General features: G+C 32.8%; 1 protein-coding gene across 3 annotated transcripts; it reads left to right on the top strand.

Moving 5' to 3' along the window:
* The first annotated feature begins 2274 nt into the window (after window positions 1-2274).
* LOC117111285 (coiled-coil domain-containing protein 146-like) lies at window positions 2275-25281 on the top strand. Of its 3 annotated transcripts, none has more exons than XM_033254207.1 (16): window positions 2275-2374; window positions 4318-4463; window positions 6703-6785; window positions 7871-8080; window positions 9032-9340; window positions 9731-9879; window positions 11882-12120; window positions 12838-12960; window positions 13713-13972; window positions 15948-16112; window positions 17765-17989; window positions 19580-19808; window positions 20379-20507; window positions 21523-21660; window positions 22746-22994; window positions 23345-25281. In XM_033254207.1, exons 2-16 carry the CDS (start codon window positions 4326-4328, stop codon window positions 23546-23548), a joined length of 2850 nt encoding a protein of 949 aa, XP_033110098.1. In that variant the 5' UTR covers window positions 2275-2374; window positions 4318-4325; the 3' UTR covers window positions 23549-25281. The 3 variants fall into 3 exon arrangements, with proteins under 3 accessions (XP_033110098.1, XP_033110097.1, XP_033110099.1); XM_033254206.1 differs by having other exon boundaries at window positions 2374-2508; XM_033254208.1 differs by lacking the exon at window positions 2275-2374 and adding an exon at window positions 3116-3138.
* The last annotated feature ends 444 nt before the right edge of the window (window positions 25282-25725 follow it).

Below are 25725 nucleotides of genomic sequence, written 5' to 3'. Positions count from 1 at the left end.
TACACACATAAAATTTATACGTATTTATTTACATTACACATGAAATCATATAACACATATATATTTGGTTATCCATTTATTTTTTTATTTTATAAACATGATCAGAAGCCAGCGCAGACTATTCAAAATTACTGGTTTCATAAAGTAGTTGTTGAACACACGTGAAGTGGTGAACTGCGCTTCAGCGTACGTGTTTGTACCTAGAAATAGCTAGTCATCTATTTTAGCATCTGACCTAATTCTGTCTTTGCAATAATGTAACAAAAATGGAAATAAAACAAACAAGAAATCACAAACCTTGTGTCATTTTCGCCTTAAGAGTACCATGTCAATAAATATGTGGAAACGTTTCTTTCCACAATTATACTCCACTTAATGCAACTAAAGAAATAGGCCTAGCAAGTTGAGTGATTTTCTCGGGCTTATGAATATAACAGAAGTATGAAAAGGCTTTTAAAATGTACAGCATGCAATTATCAATGTATTAATAATTTTATATGGAAAATATAAATATGGAAATACATATTTCCTTTACAATATTATTATAACATGATAAGAACATTTATGGTAAATGGAAACGTAACAGACAAGAAAAAAAAATGTATGCGAAACTAAGCTATTGACTATACTTATTCCATAGATTTTTATTTGATTCAAGCATTAATAAAAATTACAGTATATCAATATTTATAGCAAGAACAAAAAAAAACGTATCTCAAACTCGGTCAATTTCGTAACATCTGCGTTGTTTCTGTAAAAAAAGAAAAATAGCACCAAGTTATACCGTAATATAGTAACAATAACAAACTTTAATACTAATAAAAATAATTGTTAATAAACTAATGTTACAGTAATTTAAATGACAAATTGGCTGGTTTTTCCAGATATAATGTAAATAAAAAAAATAATATAATAATAATATATAACATCATATATTTTAGTATTTATTTTATTTGCTGTATTTGTTATGTAGTAGAAAGCGTAGGATTCATAAAACGAAAATAAAAATAATAAACTTTAATACTAATAAAAATAATTGTTAATAAACTAATGTTACAGTAATTTAAATGACAAATTGGCTATTTTTTCCAGATACAATGTAAATAAATAACAATAATAATAATAGTAATAATAATAATAATAATAATATATATAACATCATATCATATTTTAATATTTATTTTATTTGCTGTATTTGTTATGCAGTAGAAAGCGTAGGATTCATAACAAAACGAAAATAAAAACCCTCCGATAATATTGATTGATAGTTTGGTAATAATAGTATTAATTTTATTTGCTTTTAAGTAGCCTGTTGTTACTTATTAGAAATACAACAAAACATAAATAAAAAAGTATGATAAACCGATTGACGAACTGCAATGATAATTAGGCCACTTATATTAAATTTAGCGTTTCGAAACTCCATTGGCGCTCCGTATTATAGTTGAAAACAAACCGCGACCGAAATGAAGCGCTACCGAAACGAAGCGCGACCGAAACGAAGCGCGACCGAAATGATCTGTATTCGTTGACATGGGGTCGAGTTGACTTGGGGCAGAGTTGACCTGCTTCCGATTAGCTACTTTAAATACTAGGCCTAGGCCTACTTAAGGCTAAGCTGCCTAGGCCTAGGTAAGTAGTCTTAGTCTAGCGTTGCTCGCAAAAACAGCTTGTCTACCCTAGTTCAGGCTAAGCCTATCCTAGTCCAAGCCTATGGCTTAGGCCTAGGCCCCTATTCTAACTAGGCCTAGCTAGAGCAGACACAAGTAAAGTAGAGAACCGAGTAATTGTTTTTACCTCGCGGGCCATTTCTTGGCCAACCAGTCCTGCGGCTGTTGGAATAGCTATGCCATTTTCATCTAACCCTAGTCCTTTTACATGACTGTGTGAGGCAATTCTTTGAGTTTTTGTGGTACTTTTTACTTCTTCAATCTTCATTTTCAGTAATTATTAGCAATTAAGTATTAAAAGCCGATCGTCAAAATTTAAACAGATCACACATGCGAGCGTAAAATGGTGGTTCAGGCTCATAGTAGTTTATGAAACTTAATTTGCAATTTTTGCCTTTAAAAGTTAGGTAAACACTCATATCTATTACAAATACTATTTGTATTCAAAATATAATTTATTACTTGATTTGAGATTTTTTGTATCCTATTATATTAAATATTTGACAACTTATTATATAAAATTGTTTGAGAATGTTATGCATGGCAATGCATTTAATTAAACTTATTGTGATTGGACAATACACCAACCTAACTGTGGAACTGTCCAATGGACATACACATTTTATAGAAGTTGATGCTCGCGTTCCCTGGTAACTGAATGCATGAGAGAAAATCAGTGTAAAGTTTATTGATCAGAATTTCAGGCAAGTTACTTCGTTTTTATTTGCATCAGTTGTTTTAAATTGAAAACATTACAATTATTTAAATTGATAATTCTCTATTGGAAGATAGTTTGTCGACGTTCAAGTTAAGGTTAATGTAGGCCGGCTGTTTTTTGGTAATATATGTTAACGTTTATTTTGTGAGAAAGTTTAGCAGCAGATGGAGCACTACTACTAGGCCTAGCCTAGGCTAGGGGCCTAGCCTAGCCTAGGGCGGCCCTAGGTAGGCCTAGCCTAGACTAGGGGAGCACCTGACTATCTATCATCAACCTGTTCAAGCAAAGTCACACAGACGGAAGCGTAGCCATGGGGCCTGGGCTAGGCTATATCTAGGAATGTGATGTGTTCATTATTTCTGACCTAGGCCTAGGTTTATTTTTAGGCCTACTCTACAGTCAAAGTCATTTCGCCAGGTCCTGGATAAACAAACAAAAGTACAAGAGTCCTAAAAAAAAAAAAATAAATAAATAAATTGCATTGGAATCCTAGAAAGAAAACATCAACTCTACTAAAAGGCACATTGAAAACAGGACAAGAATGCAAATTATGGGAATTCACATGATGAAGACCATCCCCATACATAATATACAGGAATTCACATGAAGACTGTTATTTTCAACTATTACTGTTTGTTTAGGAAGGAGGCCAAAACTTGAAAACGAAGTTGATGAATATAATCAAGGCCTATTAATATTAACGCCGTGGCTAGAGATACGGTACCGTATCGGAACTTCAGATTGCTAAAGGTACAGTAAATGATATTACATCATGATTAGCCAATAGAAACGCCGAAACGTCATTCAGTGCACTACTGCTGGAGTGTGTTTTAGCAACGATCGAAGAAGAAATTTTGTTCGTTCGCGGCTGTTGTTGACAAGCTGTGATTAATATTCTGTAGATCGAGGCCCTATAGCAATTAAAAAGGATAGCAGTTTTGCTAGATTTGGCGACATCAAGCGAGAATAAACTATTTTTATTATTATTTCTATTATTATTATCAATAGACAATATCATTGTTATTAATATTAGAGAACAAATCTCTCAATAATTTTCTCCTTCATGTTTAACCTTTTTACTTAGCCTATTGGTTGCCTAGCCTAAGTCTCTTGTCTTTTTTTCTATTTAGGTCTATATTGCTGATGATAATGTTTTTTCTTGTAACCATCTTACCTTTTTAAAGTTGTCTAAATGTATGAAACTTGTCTATTTGTATTCCTACCTTGCTATTTTTTTTTTTTTTTTTGCTTTTGATTCCGTAATTTTTTACTTGAAGTTGAATATAAAGTGATTATTATTTGAACGTGGTAAAATACATGGAATAATAAAAGCTAAAATTTGCATTATTGGTGAATCATTTAATTTTATGACAAAAATGTTTATATTGGACTGAAAAAATTGGTTGTTTTTTGGCTTTTCAATATTGTTGTTGTCATTTTACTACTTTTGTATTTGCTAGTGTTATTACAGGTAGATTATTATTATTATTATTGTTGTTGCATTTTATGAAGCTAATCCAGATTGTTTTTTTACATTCGGCCTTATATTGTGTATGTACTGTATGTTATAGTTTTGATGTAAATTGAAAATATGTAATGGTTCTTCACTAGTCATTTGATGTATATTTTTCTGTTGTTATATTTATATATTTTTCTACGTTTTTGATATATTTTTCTATTTTGTAATACAAGCATATTTAGCTCTCAGTTATTGCTGTGTAATATATTTTATACCGTAATAAATAATTAAATAAAAAATTATTATTATTATTATTATTATTAATAATTATTATTATTGTTATTATTATTAATTATTATTATTGTTATTAATTATTATTATTAATTCTATAGTTATTGATTGTTTATTGTTGATGTTGTTTTTATTATTAATACTGTTATTATTATAAGCCTGCTTTTGCCTCTCTTTAGATAGAATAATGAGTGAAGGCCAAGATAATAAAGATGATGAGACACATAAACAAAGGGCCATTGCTCCTGTGGCCCCAAAAGTGTTCCTGCAAGAGGAAGGTCAAGTTGAAGTGTCCGCAAGTCCTGCCTTCCAGTGTCTTGATGAGGTATCTTATTTACTATGTTTGTAGTCAATCAATATTCAAATCAATTTTTTTAATCAAACTTTAATACTCTCATACAACAAAATTTAACATTAATTTATCCAGTGTTTAACAAGTCAATATTTACCCATCTTCCTTTAGTAAATAAAAATGGTTTGAGAGAAACTAGTAAATTGTACTTCCAAGGTGTTACATGCTAATACACAACAATAATTTAATCACTTTAGGCGCCCTTCTAAAATAATAATAATAACTAGTAATAATAATAATATTACTATCTATATTAATAATAATATTAATAATAATAATATTATTAATTTAATCACTTATTAGGCGCCCTTTTCGAAAGAGACCACAGTGCTTTACATGCAGTTATCAATAAAATAAAAGGTAAAATTCAGGTTTAAAGAGCATTGGAATATCATAAAATATTGTACTTCAAATACGCATTTGTCCTACAAACCATATTAGACTTGTTTTACTACCTCATACGGTATTTGTTCTTGCGTAGTATATTTTTCTCTGCCTGTATTGTGCATGCACAAAAGTATGATAGACAATAGTATCAATTTCTGAGTGAAACTGACTAATAAAATGTTTATGATGATAATATTTAGCTGCACAGTATTTTCCAATTTCTTATTTCAATAATTAACCGTTTGTTTTCATTATTTAGTTAATATTTAAATAGAAGACTATGAAATGAAATGTCAATATCATTACCTCATTATGTAATAAAACAAATGCTATTCTTTCAAAAATGTATTATAATAAATTAACAAAAGACTGATGACCTTCTGGATTGAATGTATTTATTACTTGGCAAAAAATTGAGATTTAATTTGTGATTCTTCTTATACTTATAGTCAGGTTTTTAATAATACATTTTAAACACTAAAATATTTTTTTTTGCCAGTAATTTATAAAATATTATTGATTTTCTCGACGATAAAAAAAGGAAACATGTTTTGTGTACGAGTATAGAGCGTGGTAACTTGAAGCTAATTATGCTTTTTATTTCAGTTGATAATTGCTTTTTCAATATACAGTTTTCACCTCCAATTTGAAATTTGAGGTTGTCTCGGGGGTTAGTTTTCTCCATGAATTAGAAGATTAACTTTGTGTTTAAATAAGATTGAGGATTTTTATTTGGTTCTTTGAAAAAGTGGTTTTGAATTTGAGGGATCTTGAATTGTCAGGGTACATACCGTACTTCAGTAATTTCTCTGCTCACATGTACTCATGGTATTGTTTTATAAAAAGGTGCACACTTAGTTTTTTGTCATTTTCATTCACCATTTTATTATTTTTTTTTCATCAGCTTAAAAAAATTGTAAATTATGAAATAGAATTGTTTTTCTTGTGGATAATAAAAATATGTAGGCTATTTGGCTTGATATTATAAAAGGTGCACACTTAGTTTTTTGTCATTTTCATTCACCATTTTATTATTTTTTTTTCATCAGCTTAAAAAAATTGTAAATTATGAAATAGAATTGTTTTTCTTGTGGATAATAAAAACATGTAGGCTATTTGGCTTGATATTATAAAAGGTACACACTTAGTTTTTTGTCATTTTCATTCACTATTTTATTATTTTTTTTTTCATCAGCTTAAAAAATGTGTAACTTATAAAATAGAATTGTTTTCCTTGTGGATAATAAAAACATGTAGGCTATTTGGCTTGATATTATAAAAAGTGCACACTAATAGGTTTCTGTCATTTTCCATCATTTTCATTCATCATTTTATTATTTTTTTTTCCATCAGCTTAAAAAATTTTGTTTTCCTTGTGGATAATAAAAACATGTAGGTTATTTGGCTTGATATTTATTATAAAAGGTGCACACTTAGTTTTTAGTCATTTTCCATCATATTTCACCATTTTATTTATTTTTTTTTCATCAGCTGAAAAATTTGTAAATTATAAAAATAGAATTGTTGCTTTGTGGATAATAAAAACCAGCTGTAAAGTGGCGAGGCCTGAAAAAAGGAATGTTTGCGCCTCCAACCAAAAAAATTGTCTCAATAAATTCCAGCACCTGTATCTGTAAATTATGTAGCCCAACAGTTTATTTTTTAAATTTTTTTTTCTCCCAAATTATGTCTCCTGTACACTCATGATGCCTTTGACCACCGATCGCCCGCACTTTTCCTAGCCCTGAAAATGACTTTAAAAAAATTTGTGATCCTTGCAATTTAAAAAAATGAAAACTAAAATGTTTCTTCTAATTTAATTTAGCTTTTTCAACAAGGGAAGCTAACAGGAACCAAGGTGGCACAACTGAAGGCAAGGTACACAGAGCTCCACAGACGGCTTGCCTCGTAAGTTTAGACTATTAGATTTTAAATATTGATCAAATTATGCAATTCATAGTGTGTTCTTAATTGATTGATTGAATTTATTTTATTGGTTATACACAGTATATTAAAATAATATTCATTGCTAATAATTATTTTTCAAAGAATTAATACAATACTGTATATGATATGATACCGAACCTCAAATTGAAGACCTGGCTGCTTCTGTCCACTTTGCCAACTTTGGACGGCTTCTTTTCGAGATGGTCTTCTTTTCAAAGCTACTTCTGCAAAATAAAGGGGTGGGGGGCCTGCTTTTCAAAATGAATGCTGTAAATTTTGGGAATTTTACTACTATAAAATACAACAATTAATAATAGGGCCACTTTAACATCAATCTATCATACTGTAGAGTGTTAACTGGCATTAAATCACACCTAAACTACTGTATAAAACATTATATAATTATTATATTTATAATTCATTTTATTTTCTTTTTTTTTAATTCATGTACAGTGTATGTACTGTACTATCTACAATGGGCTTCTTTTCAAGGCTACCTTTGCAAACCAAAGCGGGGACTTCAATTTAAGATTTGCTTTTTCTTGAGGAGATGAAGCCAATTGGGCTAGTCTATTCGAGGTTTTAAATTTTTATTTTCTATTAAAGTAAATTCTTTCAAAAATATTTTTCATTAAAAAAGTAAATAGAAAATAAAAAGAACCTAAGTGGGACATTACTTCGCTAAGGTCTTATTGGCCCCTTACCCCTGCACTAACTGACTATGCACCTAAGTAGGGATGTTAATCCACTATGGTCCTAATGACCTGCATACACATACACTAACGGACTATGAATCCTGGACAAGGATGTTATTCCACTAAAGTCGTAGTGACCTGCATACCTTTGCCCTTACCTAACTATGTATCCTGGGGTATAGGGACATTAATTCTACTAAGGTCCTAGTGACCTACATAGTCCTCTGCTTTAATCAGGTTATGTATCCTATTTATAGGGACGTTAATTAATGTTAAGATCTTAACAACCCACCCACATATCATACCCTATTTGAACACTATTATAAATAAAGCTACACTAATTTTACACAGAACTAGGGAGTCTGAATCTAAGTGTTTACAGAAAGCTAAGGAAGCGTCAGCAGTATTAGAGCAACAGAATGCTGAACTGGAGAAGGCAGACAACTTCCCAGAGAGCTCTAACACAGAGGTGACTAAGATGAGGGTACAACTTTTAAAACACACAAATGAATTAAACCAGTCAGAAGAAAGGAAATATCAGTTTGAATTCCAAAAAGAAAGGTCAGTTTGGTATAATTATGTCTTTAAACTTTTTTTTCTTTAAAATTATTTTCTTCAAAAATTATGTAATTATTTGTTTTCTTTAAAATTCAAGATGAGATAGATTGATTGATACCTGTAGATAGGGTATATTTGTATATACATTCTATATTTTTGTATTTCATTGGGCCCCTAAACATCATACCATGTTCTGTAAGGGTCACCCACTGTAAATATGCTTAATAAATAAATAAATAAATAGACTAAGTGATAATTTGCTTCTGATTGTTTACCAGTATCTTAAATTATGTTCTCAACAATAATGTCCCTTTGATCATATAATTGTCTGAATTTTGGAAATAGTGACACCATTCACTATGGAAGATGTAAACTTGTACAGGATGGAACACCAAAGAATTACCACTCTGGCTTGAGCTTCGAAATTTTTTTTCTTTGCCATGGCAGTCAAATTGATAACTATACTGAAGACCTGTTACAAATACCAGATCGACACAACGATCAAGTTACAATTGCCCTATATTTTGTTACTGGTAAACTAAATAAATGCTATTAGACGTATGTGTTGACCTCACAATAGAAATTACCACTCTGTCTTAAGAGCTCTGAAATCTTGTTTTGACTTTCTTACTATGGCGGTCAAATTGGTAACTATATCAGAACCATTTATTGTATTCCCGATGTTGTTATAATGGGTGGAGCCACCCAGCCTTGAGGTTTTCCACCCAGTCTAAAGCTAATTCCATGGCTTTCCACCCACCCTTATTAACCCACTTTTCCTTCCTTAAAATCCACTTGTATTATTCAGAGTTTACCAATGTTATCGCGCATCCACCCTCAAAATAACTATCCCCACCCTTAGTTTTCATTAGCTACAACCATGTATGCTACCCTCTATTATAGCTAATGATTTGATATCGATAAAAATAAAATTTTTATATATTTTTTCATCAGTCTTCAAGAAGAAAAAAGAATGCTCGAACGTGAGTATAGTCGTCTTCCAAAGAAGGATGAGATTGACAAACAAACCAAAGAACTGACAAAAGGAATTGAGGATTTGCGAGTAGAAATTGCACAAAGGAAATTGGAAGCTAAAAATTTAAGAGAAGAACTAGAAACAAAAAACAGACAGGTTATGATAGAGAAGAAAGAGATGGAGAAAACCGTTGAACAGGTGGAAAAACTAAAAGATGACCTTGTTCAGGTCCATTCACTGCCTGGTCAGTTGGTCAAAGAAATGGACAAGATGAATAAACATAAAAAGTAAGCTATGGATGTTTTCATTTTAGTTCGGTAGTGAGAAATTCTCTTTCCTTTGGCAGAAATCATCAAGGCAGATTTAGGAAGTGGAAACGGAGCCTTGTTTTACCACTGCCAGTTATTTTTCTAAATGGAACACAAATACCAACTGTTAAACTATTTTGTAACACAGCATTAACTAAACAAATTTCAAGACATAAAGCATAGTTATTCAGGAGGGTTTGGCTCAAATGACCTCGCCTTCCTATTCCCATGCTATCACCCCTAACTTTGAACTATTAAACTTAGTGCCCCTTGTTTTAAAAATCTTTGATCCTCCCCAGTTAATACATTTAAAGTTGTAAGTTAGATCAAACATTGTATTTTTTTTTTTTTTTTTTTTTTTTTTTTCAGTGAACTTGATAGAAATAGATCTGATGTTGATGATCAGTACATGGAACTTACAGTTCAACTCCAGAAACTGGTAGAGCTCTACCATAAACTCTCCGACGAAAAGTTTGACATGGATAGAGAAAAAGAGCAACAGCAACAAGTACTGGCAGATAGGCGGCGGCAATTTGATAACCTGATGAAAGACTTTGAATACATGAAAGAAAAGGAAGCTGTTTGTCTTGGCGATAGAGCGACCCTTGACCTTAGTCTGCGTCACATTCACATGGAGAAGAAGAACCAGCATGATATTTATGCCAGAAAACAACGAGAAAAAGATCGAGATTTAAGAAATTTTAGAAAGACAGAGCTGCATTTAAAAGTTGCCTCCGAGGCTCAAGTTCATACGCAGGTATTACAAGACTTTTTTAGTTAATTGTTTAGTGAACCCAACACTTGCAGCCAATAACAAAGATTTTGAATAAAAATAAAATAAAAAATAAATAAAAACACAACCGCCGCCAGGAAAAAAGGGAAAATTTCAGAAAAACAATGTTTTTTTTTATTTTTTATTATGTCCGCTGCTGCCTTGATATCTCCAAAAATGAGATATGTATATTTCTTCTTAATTAGGGAGCCTCACAAAATGAAGCAACGTGTATACCCGTCTACAATGCGTGGTTTGGGAATAAAATATCAATATAAATTTAAAGCATTTAACTATCCAATTAAAACACTGTGTACATTCACCAGTAAAATGTTTAATTAATCCTTTATCTGGATTTTGTCGGCGAAATTCTTCGCTATGAAAAACCAAAATTTATTTATATTTTTTTCTCGCCCTCCTCTGACAATCTTTAAAAAAGTAAGTTTGTGAAACAAGGTATGAAAATGTCTCGCCTAAGTGCTAAATTATAATTGTGATGATGATATCAGATGTCACAATTCAAAGTTCAAAGCAACTGCTGCAATAATAACACAGCACATAATTTTTTATTTTTCGTACTGCGGTTATTTTTTTTTTTTTTGAATATGAATTGTACACAGGTACTTGTTTAAATGAAAATGATATTTTTTTAATTTATTATAGTAGAGTTTTATGTAACTTTATTCTTTTCTTCTTTTTGTAGACCATTTATGACAAAGTGAAGAGCCAAGCAGATTCCGGACCGAAGGATGATGGGAGTTTAATGGAGAAAAGAAAAGATCTTCAGAAGGAAGTGGATGAAATTAAAAGGAAACTTGCTGCCCAGGTAAAGATATCTCAAAGGAGGCCCCAGTGACTAATGCAGGGGCATCTGGCCCAGCACATTTCTGGCTTTCTAGGTGGCAAGTCCACAAAATTCATAACTTAGCCCTAAACTTGGTGGGGCTAGGTCTCAAAAACTCCCTCACTGGGCTCCTTCTATTTGGAATTTTTGGATCCACCACTGGGCCCAATTCAATTTTTGTTATCATGATTAGCACCCTATTATGTTCATTTGTCAATACAAATTGTTATTGGTAGTATATAGGTGGTGGTATAATGGTAGTATAAATTCTTAGTCACAACTTGTTTTAATACATAAAAATTAATTTAATAAAACTATTGTTAATTACTATTGTATTATCAATAAATAAATAAATATTGTTAATAAGTCACCATTTAATTTTAAATGGTGAAATTATTATTAGTTAGCATGTAAGTATAATGCAATGAATATGTTCAGTCTGTTAATTATTAACTAGTTACCAAATATAATTATTTTAAAGTTGTTATAAAATTTGAATATAAGAATTATTATTTAGTTGTTATTTAGTTAATAATTTATGGGTAACCTTACAATAAATATTTACATATTAATGACTAATATAAATGATAGTTAATTAAATTAAATTATTATTTAGTTAACGTTACTTCTATATTTATTGATGAATTCAATAATGTAAATATAATTACCATCTAATTTATACATTCAATTAATATTGTGTTTACAATAATAAATATTAATTTTCTAATTATTAGAATTCATTGACTGCGGTAGAACAAGTCAAAGTAGAACAAAGTATTGCAGAGGAAGAACGGCTCTTGTACGAAATTTATACATAGATGTGTATAAGAGACAGACCATAAACTCTCCGACGAAAAGTTTGACATGGATAGAGAAAAAGAGCAACAGCAACAAGTACTGGCAGATAGGCGGCGGCAATTTGATAACCTGATGAAAGACTTTGAATACATGAAAGAAAAGGAAGCTGTTTGTCTTGGCGATAGAGCGACCCTTGACCTTAGTCTGCGTCACATTCACATGGAGAAGAAGAACCAGCATGATATTTATGCCAGAAAACAACGAGAAAAAGATCGAGATTTAAGAAATTTTAGAAAGACAGAGCTGCATTTAAAAGTTGCCTCCGAGGCTCAAGTTCATACGCAGGTATTACAAGACTTTTTTAGTTAATTGTTTAGTGAACCCAACACTTGCAGCCAATAACAAAGATTTTGAATAAAAATAAAAAAAAAAATAAATAAAAACACAACCGCCGCCACGAAAAAAGGGAAAATTTCAGAAAAAACAATAAAAGTTTTTTTATTTTTTATTATGCCCGCTGCTGCCTTGAAATCTCCAAAAATGAGATATGTATATTTCTTCTTAATTAGGGAGCCTCGCAAAATGAAGCAACGTGTATACCCATCTACAATGCGTGGCTGGGGATTAAATATCAATATAAATTTAAGCATTTAACTATCCAATTAATACACTGTTTACATTCACCAGTAAAATTTTTATTTAATCCTTCATCTGGATTTTGTCGGCAAAAATCTTCACTATGAAAAACCAAAATTTATTTATATTTTTTTCTTGCCCTCCTCTGACGATCTTTAAAAAAATAAGTTTGTGAAACAAGGTATGAAAATGTCTCGCCTAAGTGCTAAATTATAATTGTGATGATGATATCAGATGTCACAATTTCAAGTTCAAAGCAACTGCTGCAATAATAACGCAGCACATAATTTTCTCTTTTTCCTACTGCGGTAATTTTTTTTTTTTATGTTTATGAAAATGAATTGTACACAGGTACTTGAAAATTATATTTTTAAAATTTATTATAGTAGAGTTTTATATAACATTATTCTTTTCTTCTTTTTGTAGACCATTTATGACAAAGTGAAGAGCCAAGCAGATTCCGGACCGAAGGATGATGGGAGTTTAATGGAGAAAAGAAAGGATCTTCAGAAGGAAGTGGATGAAATTAAAAGGAAACTTGCTGCCCAGGTAAAGATATCTCAAAGGAGGCCCCAGTGACTAATTCAGGGGCATCTGGCCCAGCACATTTCTGGCTTTGTAGGTGGCATAGTCCACAAAATTCATAACTTAGCCCTAAACTTGGTGGGGCTAGGTCTCAAAAACTCCCTCACTGGGCTCCTTCTATTTGGAATCTTTGGATCCACCACTGGGCCAAATTCAATTTTTGTTATCATGATTAGCACCCTATTATGTTCATTTGTCAATACAAATTGTTATTGGTAGTATATAGGTGGTGGTATAATTGTAGTATAAATTCTTAATCACAACTTGTTTTAATATATAGAATTAATTAATAAAACTATTGTTAATTACCATTGTATTATCAATAAATAAATAAATATTGTTAATAAGTCACCATTTAATTTTAAATGGTGAAATTATTATTAGTTAGCATGTAAGTATAATGCAATGAATATGTTCAGTCTGTCAATTATTAACTAGTTACCAAATATTAATAATTATTTTAATGTTGTTGTAAAATTTGAATATAATAATAATTATTTAGTTGTTATTTAGTTAATAATTAATGGGTAACCTTACAATAATCTACATATTAATGACTAATATAAATGATAGTTAATTAAATTAAATTATTATTTAGTTAACGTTACTTCTATATTTATTGATGAATTCAATAATGTAAACATAATTACCATCTAATTTATACATTCAATTAATATTGTGTTTACAATAATAAATATTAATTTTCTAATTATTAGAATTCATTGACTGCGGTAGAACAAGTCAAAGTAGAACAAAGTATTGCAGAGGAAGAACGGCTCTTGTACGAGCAGAGTGATCTAAGAATCGAGGTGGTGGAGTTGACGAGGTTAGGCGCTATTAAAGGGGACGAGCGCGAGCAGAAGGCGAGGGACTTTATGCGAGCCGAGTTGCGATATCATCGCGCATTAGATGACCTGAAAGCCAAAGATCTCGCGATCATAGATAACAGGAAGAAACACCTGGAGATGATGATCAGGTAAGCGGTGCTACACCTTTCCACTGAGCCCCTCCCCAACCTTTGGATTCAGTTGAAGGCAGCCCTACAACATCATAGTAAAGCATGCGACTATGTGGGACAACATGTATGTTTTTGAGACAATTGCTTATACCTTTCCCTTTTGTTAGTTAGTCGCTGTGTTTGATTTACTCTCTGAAAAAAATTCATCTCATCAGCCTTCAACCATCTCTTGGACCACCCTAACACCTCCCTCTGTTAATATTTCTGGACTTTATTACCCCAGTCATTAGATAAAACTTCTGTTAAAATGAAATCAGCAATAATATAGCTGTCTCTGTTTGTATAGCGCCTCAACTTTTGGGCATACCCAGCTTATACAAACCCCCAATACTGCTGGGATAGCAGTAAACTTTTACTAAGGTGGCCAACCTAAAATACACCACAGTAGTGCATCTTTTTAGCATTTTATGTCAATTTTCTTTTGTTTCTTTTCTATCCTACTTTTTTTCTTTTATTATTTGTCCTGGGGACTGCTCAGGGATAAAATTCCTGGTCTTCCACAGATCCCTTCCTCCACATTTGATTATCTTCACTGTCACTCTCTTTTTTTTAATTATTTTTTCACTTTTGTTGATTTGTTTTCTATATTTCTGTCACTTTTCCCCATTTTCATTTATTTGCTTTTTCTTACTTTATGACTTTTCTTCCATAACTCATTCTGTATTTTTTTTATACATGTCCATATATGGGCATGATGATGTCATATTACACCTAAATATGGGCATATCACATTTATTTGTCACATAAAGTTTGTTATAAGTCAATTGTTATGTCATTACTGCAACTTCCAGTGTTATTTGCCTATTTCCAACAGTCCACTATTTTTTCACGTATTGTACGTTTTTTTTTAGGTTTGTGTGCAAAGGACCAATTCAACTTGTACATATCACGCAACGCAATGAAATCTAGGCTAGTTTTTTTATGCTAGTTCTTCAAGTTCAATATTAAATATGAAAAATTAAGTAATTCCTTGAATTAATGGACCCTAATAAACAAAAGAAACTCAGTGAACATTTAATAGAATATAGACCAAAATGTAGAAAGTGATTAGGGCCTAAATTGTTCTCTCAAATGGTTTAAGAAATGTTTATTTCTTTGACGAATGTCTACCAAAAGAGCATTACAAGTTCTTCAAACACAATAAAATACAGTGTACATTAATTATTGATTGTATCCAAGCTGATGTGTAATGTCTCTGTGGTAATGTCTCACTAGCTGTGTGTTTTAATACACGTACTGCAGGAGCTTGTTAGCATGCACAGCTAAATGTATACTGATCATATCACTATAGCAACTGCAGTTGATTATCAAAACTAACATTAAAAGATGGCGATACTTAGCAATTAGTATAGCATGCATACATCGTACACTAGGTTGAAAATTATGCTTAGATTTGGGTTGGATTGGATTGGATTTACTTCCAGTGGGGTCCTTATGGTGTTGATGGGGCAGTACACCAGTAGACAATCCCCTACTCTTTTCCGAAGAGTGTACTGCATTCTTTAACATACATATATGGGCTCATACTGTAGATGCACATTGAACGTCTCATCCGAAAGGCAGTGCGCTCTTGTAACTTGCATTTCAGCCCTTCAGCTGAAACACAAGGAGAGGCAGCGATGGGAATTTAACCAGGGATCTAGAGATCTCCAAGTTCAGCGCACACACATTTGCTGTCACCAGATTTAGCCGACTGAGCTAAAGCTGCTCTCTCAAGCATTCAAAAATTTCCTTCAGACCTTGCAGGTCCTCAGGAAATTATTTCAAGCATTAATTAAATCTAATCTTAGTATAATAATTTGCCGTTAGTGTACTATGCGCAGCTCTACTAATTGCGTAATAGAGCTTGGGTTAGATCATGTCAAAAACAAAAACAGTTGAAAAAAATTGTCAATGTTTATTTTGACTTCTATATAAATTATTTTGTTTTCAGATTGAAGGATTTTGCTAAGATGTATGATGTAATCAAGAATGAGAGGAACAAGTGCGTGAACCTGATCCAGGCTAGTACTCAGAAAGCAGCCGAGATGAGAGAAAAGATAAAGATACTACAAAATGAGATTGAAATATTAAGAACTGCGTGCAATGCTAAAGAAAGGTAAAGATTATATAATTGAACATAAATATGCAAAACATGTGTTAGTTATAAGGACATTGGTTTCCATGATTTCCTCTTTTTACCAGTATTGAATAAGACAGAGGTCGCCACCATAATGAACATTATATTCCTCACAGACGAACATATTCTGGTATATATTTTTAGATGAAAACTTCCAAGGGTCTCACCCTAAAGTGACAGGGGAAGAGTTCATGTTTCTTTCACCACTGCTAGTTAGATTTCATACAGTTAAAAAAAGTGCTAAGTTTGGACTAAAACTCACTGGGTATAGCACTCTGGGATTATGTAAAAACATTTACTTGGCCAATGTGTTAAAGCCAGTTGTTTTACAACCGATTTGTCTAAGACACAAAAAATGGGGTCTTTGGGGAAAAACAGATCATTTATTTATTTATTTTTTTTTTTTTCATTTTAATTTTTTCTACCTTCCCCAGTTTTGAAATAATTAAAAGTCTGTTTCTCATTAACTGTTCCCGATTTTTTCGTCAAACACCCTGTTTGTGTCTTAGAAAGGTCAGTTGTATTACAAAACAGAACCGTTTTTTCCTTTGAAGCCTGCTTTAAACAAAATAAATGAGCATCAGGAATCATTTTAAAGATATAGACATAATAATTTCTATAGACTTGAGCATTGCAGAGATATTACCATTTCGTATTTTTGCCCAAAAACATGATTTTTATAAACAATCACGATAAGAATTGGGTTTCATGCAAAAAGTTGTATTACAACAAATATATTATGTATGTTTTCTGAGAAATTTGACATCAACATTATTTCAATAGACCAAAGCATTACAGAGATATATATGGCAGTTTCATTTTTTCAAAACAAAAAAAACATAAGAATTCAGGTCAAAAGTCACAGGTCAAACCATATTTCCAGTAACTTGGATTTGGTACCCCCTATCATGTTCTATCACCATACCAAAGGGCAAATTTGTATCCGCTACTGTATGACTTTTGTGACCAGACTATTTTAAAAAGCTAGGAGTCTTCTTATCGTGTCACTACGTAGCTAGTGTGTATGATCTAGCTTACGTAGTGTGGTAGAAGGATTCGCAGGTAGGATGGATACCTGACATGGGCCGTGTCGTAAGCGCTCCTTCTGTGGCCGGACAGGGGACTAGAGATAAACCAGTACACCGGGGTAACCCCCTACTCTTCTCGAATGATGTACTGGGTTCTTTAAAGTGCACACGAACCAACTGTGTACACTGGACCTAGAGTCCTTATCCGAGAAGACTTGTTCCACCACCGGTACCATAGGCGAACGTGCCGTTCGAGCGCCGATATTGTGGCTGTATGTCAGGGTTCCCTGTCTTAACCGCTCGACCAATCGGCACGCCTGCAAGAAGGAGTGACGTGCATAAATGTGGTTGTGATGACATCATGACTGTATATACTGTAGGCACATCATGACTATATATGGGCATAACAACAGTTATTTGTCAGATAGGTATACATGTTCTAAAATTGCTTTAAAAAGATGTATTTGTGTCAAATTGAGTTTGTACAGTTAGTGCAGGTCGTGTTTTAAAGTTGGATTGAAAAGTTGTGATTACAACGATTGAAATGTCATTTTTTTTGCTTCTAACTAGTACAATAATCACACATAACTTCCTCTTTTGTAGGCAGTTTCAGAAAGCCAAATTGAAACATGTAAACGCTGTTGTAATACGTGATCAGTTACGCAATGATCTTGCGAAGCATCAGCGGATTGAAGAGGAAATGCGAGAAAAGCGAGAACAGCAGAGAATGGACATTGCAAAGCTAAACCTGATGATAAACCAGGCGGAGGAGCAGATGGTGAAGTTACGTAAACGATACGAGAATGCAGTTCAACACAGGAACGACAGGTGAGTGGTGATTTAGATGAGGATGGCAAGGTAGACAATAATGATGAAGGTAGTGATGATGCCAGTGTTGTTTATGGTGGCTTAGCAGGCCCATATGCAAGGGTTAGCGGTGGGTGTGTGCACCCACCAATCAGAAAGGTCTACATTTTTAAGAGAGATTAGAATGTACAATTACTATAAAATTTATTATTTTATGTAATACAGATTAAAAAGGAATTATCATTTAAGCAAGCAACCTATTTGTTATAGGCCAATATTTGGATAAAAAATGTTTACAGCTAGTTACATCTTAAAAAATAAGTCAGTCACAGCAAGTAGCCATAGAACAGTAATGACAAAAATAAATTTGTGATCCAACTGGCTCTACCCCTTGACCCCACAGGAAATTATAGTACACCCCAGTTAATTTTTTATATCGCATGCACTTCTCCCTCACCATTCAAATGGCAGACCTAGATACTGCCTTGCTCAGTAGATAAATTGATTGCTTTAGTAGGAGTGAAGTTGGAACATCTTAAGGTTCTTTTGCATTCTAATCCTTGGGTCATGGTTTTAATTCCTGTCACAGCAGAACATCACTACAAATAATATCAACTAAACTCCCTGAGTCCTGAATAAGAGACTTTGTATATAAATCATCGCTCCATCCTGTAAGTGTAGTGCACATACTGTTGATTGTGAAGGAGATAAAAAAAAATGTGCATTAGGAAAACCTTAGGGCACTTTTGCAGTTAAACCACCTTAGCCCCTCTCCCACCTAGGTTATTTCATCCAAGAGTTGCACGAGTTCTACAAGTTAAAAACTTGTGAAACTCGTCGACTTAATTTGCTTGGGAAATTACCTCTATATGAACTTACTACGTGTTAGCTACGAGTGAGTTACAACCTTACGGTGTTGGTTACGAGTTGTGTATGAATTATGCCGAGCGAAGCACCGAGATTACAAGTGTTATGAGATTATTACAGGCGTAACAAGTTTGTACCGAATTAAATACGAGTTTGGTAGGAGCATTCCGGTCAAGTGTTCTAGTGTTCCTAGTGCTTGCATCAAACTCGTGGACTACCAACCGCCAACGAGTATCCCGAGTTGTATATACGAGTTAGGTAGGAGTACCCCAAGTAATACGAAATTATCTACGAGTCCTTCGAGTTTACATACGAGTTGTCAACTTGTAGCACTAATTTTTAAAATGTTGAAAATTATAGACACCACGAGTTCAGAGCTGCAATGAGTAGGTACAAGTTCTCCCCATGAATTCCAAATCGTCCTACGCAAACTCTTATAACTCGTATGCTGATAAAAACCCTAGTGGAAATGGGTTTTAGATTCAATTTTATTCAGTATTTATGGATTTCAGCAAAGGGATGTATAGAACATTAATGCTATTATTATGATGCTATTATTACGATGCTATTATACGATGCTATTTTTTGAAATTTATGTACAACATGTTTTGACTTGTCCCACGATGCTATTGTTATGATGCTATTATTTTGATGCTATAAACCTTATAGATTTTATTTTAATGCCATATAGTAAACTTGTTATTTGTGTGAGATAATGATTATTTTTTCTTGCATCCTGTGTAGAGGGGTCCAGTTGATTGAGCGTAATGAAGAAGTTTGTATCTTCTACGAGAAAGTCAACATCCAGGATGACATGATACGCAAGGGTGATGTTGAGCTGCAGTCACGAGAAGAGGAGATCAGGTTCCTGAAGATGCAAGTAACTGAGGAGAACAGATCTATTGGCCTAGCTAGGAAGACATTACCCAATAAGAAAGCCTTGGAGAGTGAGCTTGTCACCCTGCAGATACAGGTATTAGCAAACATAATAAGAGCAAGATAAAGCCGAGCCCAAAGATTGTGAAACGACATTCAGGTTCCCCAGTCCCTACAACCCCATGGTGGCGGCCTTCGTATATAATATTATGTTCACTGATCAAGTTTGTTTGTTTCCGGTTAGTTTCTTCACTCTGTCAAATAGTCTCTCACTTGTAGCAGGGCGGATGTTCCATCGATTTTAATGGAAAATGCACAACTATAGTGCCTCTACGCTTTCATGCAGCCATTAGGGCTTCAAGGAATTTACACCCAAAGAGGCCTGACTCAGAAGCCTTGAATACTAATGGCTGACGTAATACAAACTAACTAATAGTAATGTGAAGACATTCCCGGTATTAACCAAATGAAAATACAGTACCTTTTTAATGCCAAATATTTTTATATTTGATGTATCATTCTTATTCTATTGAATAACCTACTTTTATTTTGTTTATGTTTTAAATGTTATTGATTTTAATAGATGTTTTTAATTGTAAACATTTCATTGGTACATGGAATTCTATTACATTTATGATTAATAGTTGCATTAACTGTTTCCCAACAGTTGTCCCAGTGTCAGGATCGAATGTCTGAGCTGGAAAAACAACTGGAGAATCCATATGATGAGAGCCGTGTACGACTGCTGGAAGGAAAGGACTTGACTCCAGCTGAACTTAATAATAAAATTGAAGAGGTAAGAGATGACCATAGTGATGATAATACGATGATGTCAAATTTTAAGTTATAATAAAAGTGATTAAATAATGCTAATATTGATGATGATGAATTAATTTTTTTTGTTATACTAACAAGTGATTTAATAATAGTAATATTGATGATGATAAAATTCCAGTTAATACCAATTACTGGTTTGGTTTTATTATATGTAAACAAAGAAAATAAAAATTAGTAAAACATAGTTGTTGTAAATTAGTTGTAAAAGTGAACACAGAGCACTTGTTCTAATGTTTATGTGTGCTTGTAATTGTCACTTTTGAGTAAATCTCATCAGCATTTGTACTTGTAAAATTCTACTTCCGAGTTATAATTTTGAATGTTGTAATTCTAAAGACAGAATACAGGTCTCTCTCTATATAAAAACCCCTCCAATCTTAGCTGTGAACCCCTCTGAAGTCCCTAAAAGGTTATCCTATTATATATCTTTTTCGTCTTTCAACGAGCTTTTTTCTATGTCTGTATGTTAAGTTTATGATATATTTGAATAAATCAAAATCAAATCAAAGCCTAATTTTCTGTGGTTTCCATATGAACAAATGTATTTTATCTCCATTAATTTAATTAGAGACAAAGCTGCTAATGACCATGGAAACCCCAGTCCCAAAAAATGGTCTTTAATTGATGGGAGACCTGTATGTAATATTGATGATATACATTTTTTAGTAGCAGTTATTTTTTTGGCTTCTATCTTGATGTTGAAGGTTCAACCTTCACTGTGAATGTCATTCAGTGTTATTACCAACCCAACAGAACAGAGTTGAGTATGCGTTTGACCCAATGATTAGGCAAAGTGTAAAGTGCAGAGGCCTTGAGCATAATGCACAATGAGAACTGCATAATTGTGATGACATTTTTTAGTTACTGTGTTGATTAATGGTGACCATAATGACAGTATTAGTTGGATAAACATGCATTTCTTCAGTATATGAGAGATAATTAGTAATCGTGTCTTCCACATCATTTTTTATCAGCTTGAGATACGATTGGCTGAGAAGGAAGAACAGCTACTTGAAAAGGATTTGATCTTCGACCAAGTATGTAAGCTGGCGGAGAGAGTCAATCAGAAGATGGATTCTGGGAAGGTTCACACGCTAAACCTTGCAAAAGAGGTAAACAAAAAAAAAAAAAAAAAAAAAAAGAAAGAAATCAATATACAGTATATATAAGTATTTTCTATAAAACTAGGTGTTGCAATGTATTAACGCCCATATTCTTGAAACAAACTATAGTCAAACTTTAAACTAGAACTTCAACTAGTCCTATTTGCAACTTCAACTTCATTTGTTCAATAAACGTAGCCAAAATTATGTCCTAATTGCACTTCACTCACAACAGTGTGCAGTCATTGCTTGTACAGCTGGCGAGCAATGACTGCAGTAAGCAATGACTGCAGTATTAAACCAACCAATGATGAAAGATCATTAAATTAGCAGGAGTTTTATGCAAATCACCAGCCGCTGACTATGTCAAGCTGAACATGGTAATGTTGTCATTTCAAAGCTAATCTTGAATGTTTCATTCATTAATTAAACATTTATGCAATACTACAGTAGCCCTTCTTAGAATACCATTTTTTTTCTTGCAATGAAGCATGGGCTACATAAATTTTGTTAAGAAGGTAAAATTTTAAGTCTGCGATTAAGCCTGCCCGATGCCACGCTACAAAAATCAGCCTGCGTTGGTAATAATGTTAGTCGAGGTGCAGAGGTTAGTCATATATTATGTATCTTCTTTCAGAAAATGAAATGACATCATTTAAAAAATTTAGCTCCAACTACATTGAGGTTTTTCAGAATACCAGGGTTAAACCCATCCACGCACTGCCTTATTGGCCAAGGTTCCATAGACATTGATCGTTATGATGATCCTCTTAGACTGCCGCTGACAATGAAACAAAATGGCTTTGACTGTCGGCAACTAGATGTCTCATTATGTCTTGTTCAACTCAATCAGTTGTCCCACACCAATCAACTATGAATGACACGTCCTATTAACCATGTGTCACATAGCAATCAACCATGTACAATATCAGTCAACTGTGTGTTGTCAGACCAGCCTACCATGTGTCACACCACTTAACCGTGTGTCATAGTGTCACCCATTATATCACACCAATTTACCATATATCACATCAATCAACCACATTTACATGTCACCAATCAAACATTTTACAATTTTCTTTGTCCTTCAACAGGTGAATGATCTCCAGGCCAAAATAAAAGCTGTCACTCGCAAGATGATGGCGCAGGTGTCTGAGCTATCAATGACCCAAGCTGAGGCTTTGAAATATCAACAAGAAGTACGAGATAAGGAATCAACCCTTGAGCAAGCGTACATCCGCATGGAACGTGGTGAAGCCCCTACAAATGAAGCTGCGAAGGATTGGGAACGAATGGTGAACGATGAGAATAGAAGGATCGAGGACCGGCAGTACAGACAAGCTGTAAGTTGTGATGATGCTTATGATGATGATGTGCTTAAATAATACCCAATCAAGCAAATCAAATGCAGTGGTGAGCCAGAGCTTCTCCGAGGAGAAGTTCAATGTCTGTGAAAGGGGTCAGACCCACTTATGTGGCCCACTATGGTTGGGTCTGCGAAATTACAAGAATAGAGGTTAAAATTGCAACTTCATACTGTAAAAATTTTTTTTTTTTTAAAGTAGTATTTCTTGACAAAGTGATCAGTTTCCTTTCAGATGAAGTCTGGTTCAGAGTTTCTCCGATGTGTGACAATCTCCCTGCTGGTAAAGCCACTTGTCAATTGTAAACACTTCCACTTTTTGTTCTTCAGGTCCAGGAGGAAGAAGAGCAATACATTCTAGCAGGAGGAGCAACAACCACCGCGGAACCACGACCGAATGCGTACATACCTGATGATGACACCGAACTACCCGTACCACGACCTTATGGTGCCAACGCTCCATTCAAACCACAACAATCGGGTGCTAACATGAGACACATTAGGAAACCAATCATCAAACCAATTGAAATTTAGATCCTCATTCTGTGACAATACATTGTCTGTGAACACATCTCAATAACTTGAATGAGTGGATGATGTTATTTTGTAGATGATCTATATTAAATTATTTTAAAAAAATAAGTTGTATATTTGTGAATAAAATTTTAGCTTGCCTTTTAATTTATGACTTGAATCTATGAGATGTGTTAATGTAACAAATCTCTTATCTTATGGTTTAGCATAAGAGGAACCATTAAAGATCACCAAAATTTCATAAAGTTGGTTACAGACCCATTAATGATGATCAAGAGTATTGTCAAGATGATACAGAGATTGTTGCGATGATCCTTGAGTGTCAACTTTGCTACAGTATGGGGTAGTGTTTGAAGGTGCATTTTCATCATTAATTTCTTTTTTTTTTACATTTTTTTTTGTCTAGCAGTATTTATTTTTTAAAGAAACAATACAGATATTCTAATATGAAAATAAATAAATATTGATTACACATTTACTTAGCCTTACTACTCACCAACAGAAGTATCTTCCATCAATTGTCTTCTCACAATTTATATTGTGGTTATTATATAGAATAATAATTTTCTATGAAAATTATTACATTTTTATATTTCATCTAATATCGACTGAAAACCAATAAAACATCAATTATATATTAAAACTGGATTGCTTAAAAGTAGAATTCATCTTTATTATTATTATTATTCATTATATTAAAAACTGGAAAAAAAGAAAAACTTTCGTTTTTTTTTTGTATCACTTTAAAAATAGTAATATTAAATACATTAGGACAATGAAACTTCTAAAGAAGAAATAGGTTATCTTCCCATGAAACTGTCTCATTTATACAGTACCAAACAATATGGTTCTTGCAGATTATATTTTGTATGTGTTTAGTATTAGGGAAATTCTTTCAATTATATTACAGGGAACTAGTTCAACTAATACAGTATATTATGAATATATTTTGTGTACAGTATATAGCAATGTATTCCTAGTCAATTTGATTGTGTTTGCTGGATTGTTAAATATATTACAACCGTCCAATCAAGATGCTCGAATGAACCAAAGAACACGGTTTTCCACCGAAAATTCTCATTTACTGATCTTCCTTTATCTGAATTTTGCATTGATAGGTTATAATATTATTTTGTGGATCGCTTCATACAGTATGTATCTGTATCCTTGATATAATCTTTATATGGTACATTATTTAAATACTTCATTTAATTGCTAAACACTACTATAATTGAATTGTATTCCATTGATCAATTCAATTATTTTTTCATTGACTTTTCGAAGGGTTTTTTTTTATTATTTAAATATTAAATGAAGCATTTAATGAGAATATATATATATAAATATATATATATATATATATATATATATATGATTAATGTTTTATTTAAAATAATTGATTTATTTATAATGTACCTGTTATGCAAACTTACCACCTTTGTTTATATTATGGTAAAAATTACATAAAACAAATAAATAATATTGTTTGCATGTTATACACATCCAATATTATCGAAAATAAGTTGCATACGAGTTTATTATAATTTTTGTATATTTGAAATATATTACTGTATTATAAAATGTTTATTGATTTATATCTGATAATCATCAGTAACAATGTTTTCCATTTAAAGGTGCATTTTTTCCACTTCCTCTAGGTTTAAACATTGCTTTGATATGTACATATTCACCACGAAATATGATGTGTAATAAAGTACAATATTAGGCGTAAATCTTGTTATCTTGTTAATTAACTAAATATTGTGTGTGCTTATTTATTTATTTTTTTTAAAGTTCTGTTAAACATCCTGGTGGCTCCTGAAATTAGCCGACAGTGGGTACGATGTCTGATAGGGTGCTAAGAACTAAATGAGCCGAATAGATCATAGGTTGGACCACAATATATCGACTGGATTTTAGCAAACAAAACAAAGTTACTTCTATAGAAAAATGAATATTTTGATCCAACGACCGCCATAGCGTCGGACGACGCGTGGTCCACACAGACCTGTCATGGATAGAACATTATACAGAGATCAGTTACCAACTTGAAGCATTAAACTTGATAAATTCAGCTATTTTAATTATTTTCACTCAACCTTCAGGGTTGGTGGTCCAGGTCCATCTGAGGATCTACCGGGCAGAGTAAGAAAATCCCCGAAAGGCACGATTATGTT

Source organism: Anneissia japonica, unplaced genomic scaffold (assembly GCF_011630105.1).
Source record: "Anneissia japonica isolate Jap-2015-1 unplaced genomic scaffold, ASM1163010v1 scaffold288029_len171449_cov110, whole genome shotgun sequence".
Taxonomy (NCBI): domain Eukaryota; kingdom Metazoa; phylum Echinodermata; class Crinoidea; order Comatulida; family Comatulidae; genus Anneissia; species Anneissia japonica.
This window is presented reverse-complemented; position numbering and strand designations above follow the sequence as displayed.

Coding starts and splice junctions, on each gene's coding strand:
- LOC117111285 (XM_033254207.1), top strand. CDS start 4,326: ATGAGTGAAGGCCAAGATAATAAAGATGATGAGACACATAAACAAAGG. Junction 9,341..9,730: donor AAGATGAATAAACATAAAAA/GTAAGCTATGGA, acceptor TTTTTTTTTCAG/TGAACTTGATAGAAATAGAT. Junction 19,809..20,378: donor TTGTCACCCTGCAGATACAG/GTATTAGCAAAC, acceptor GTTTCCCAACAG/TTGTCCCAGTGTCAGGATCG.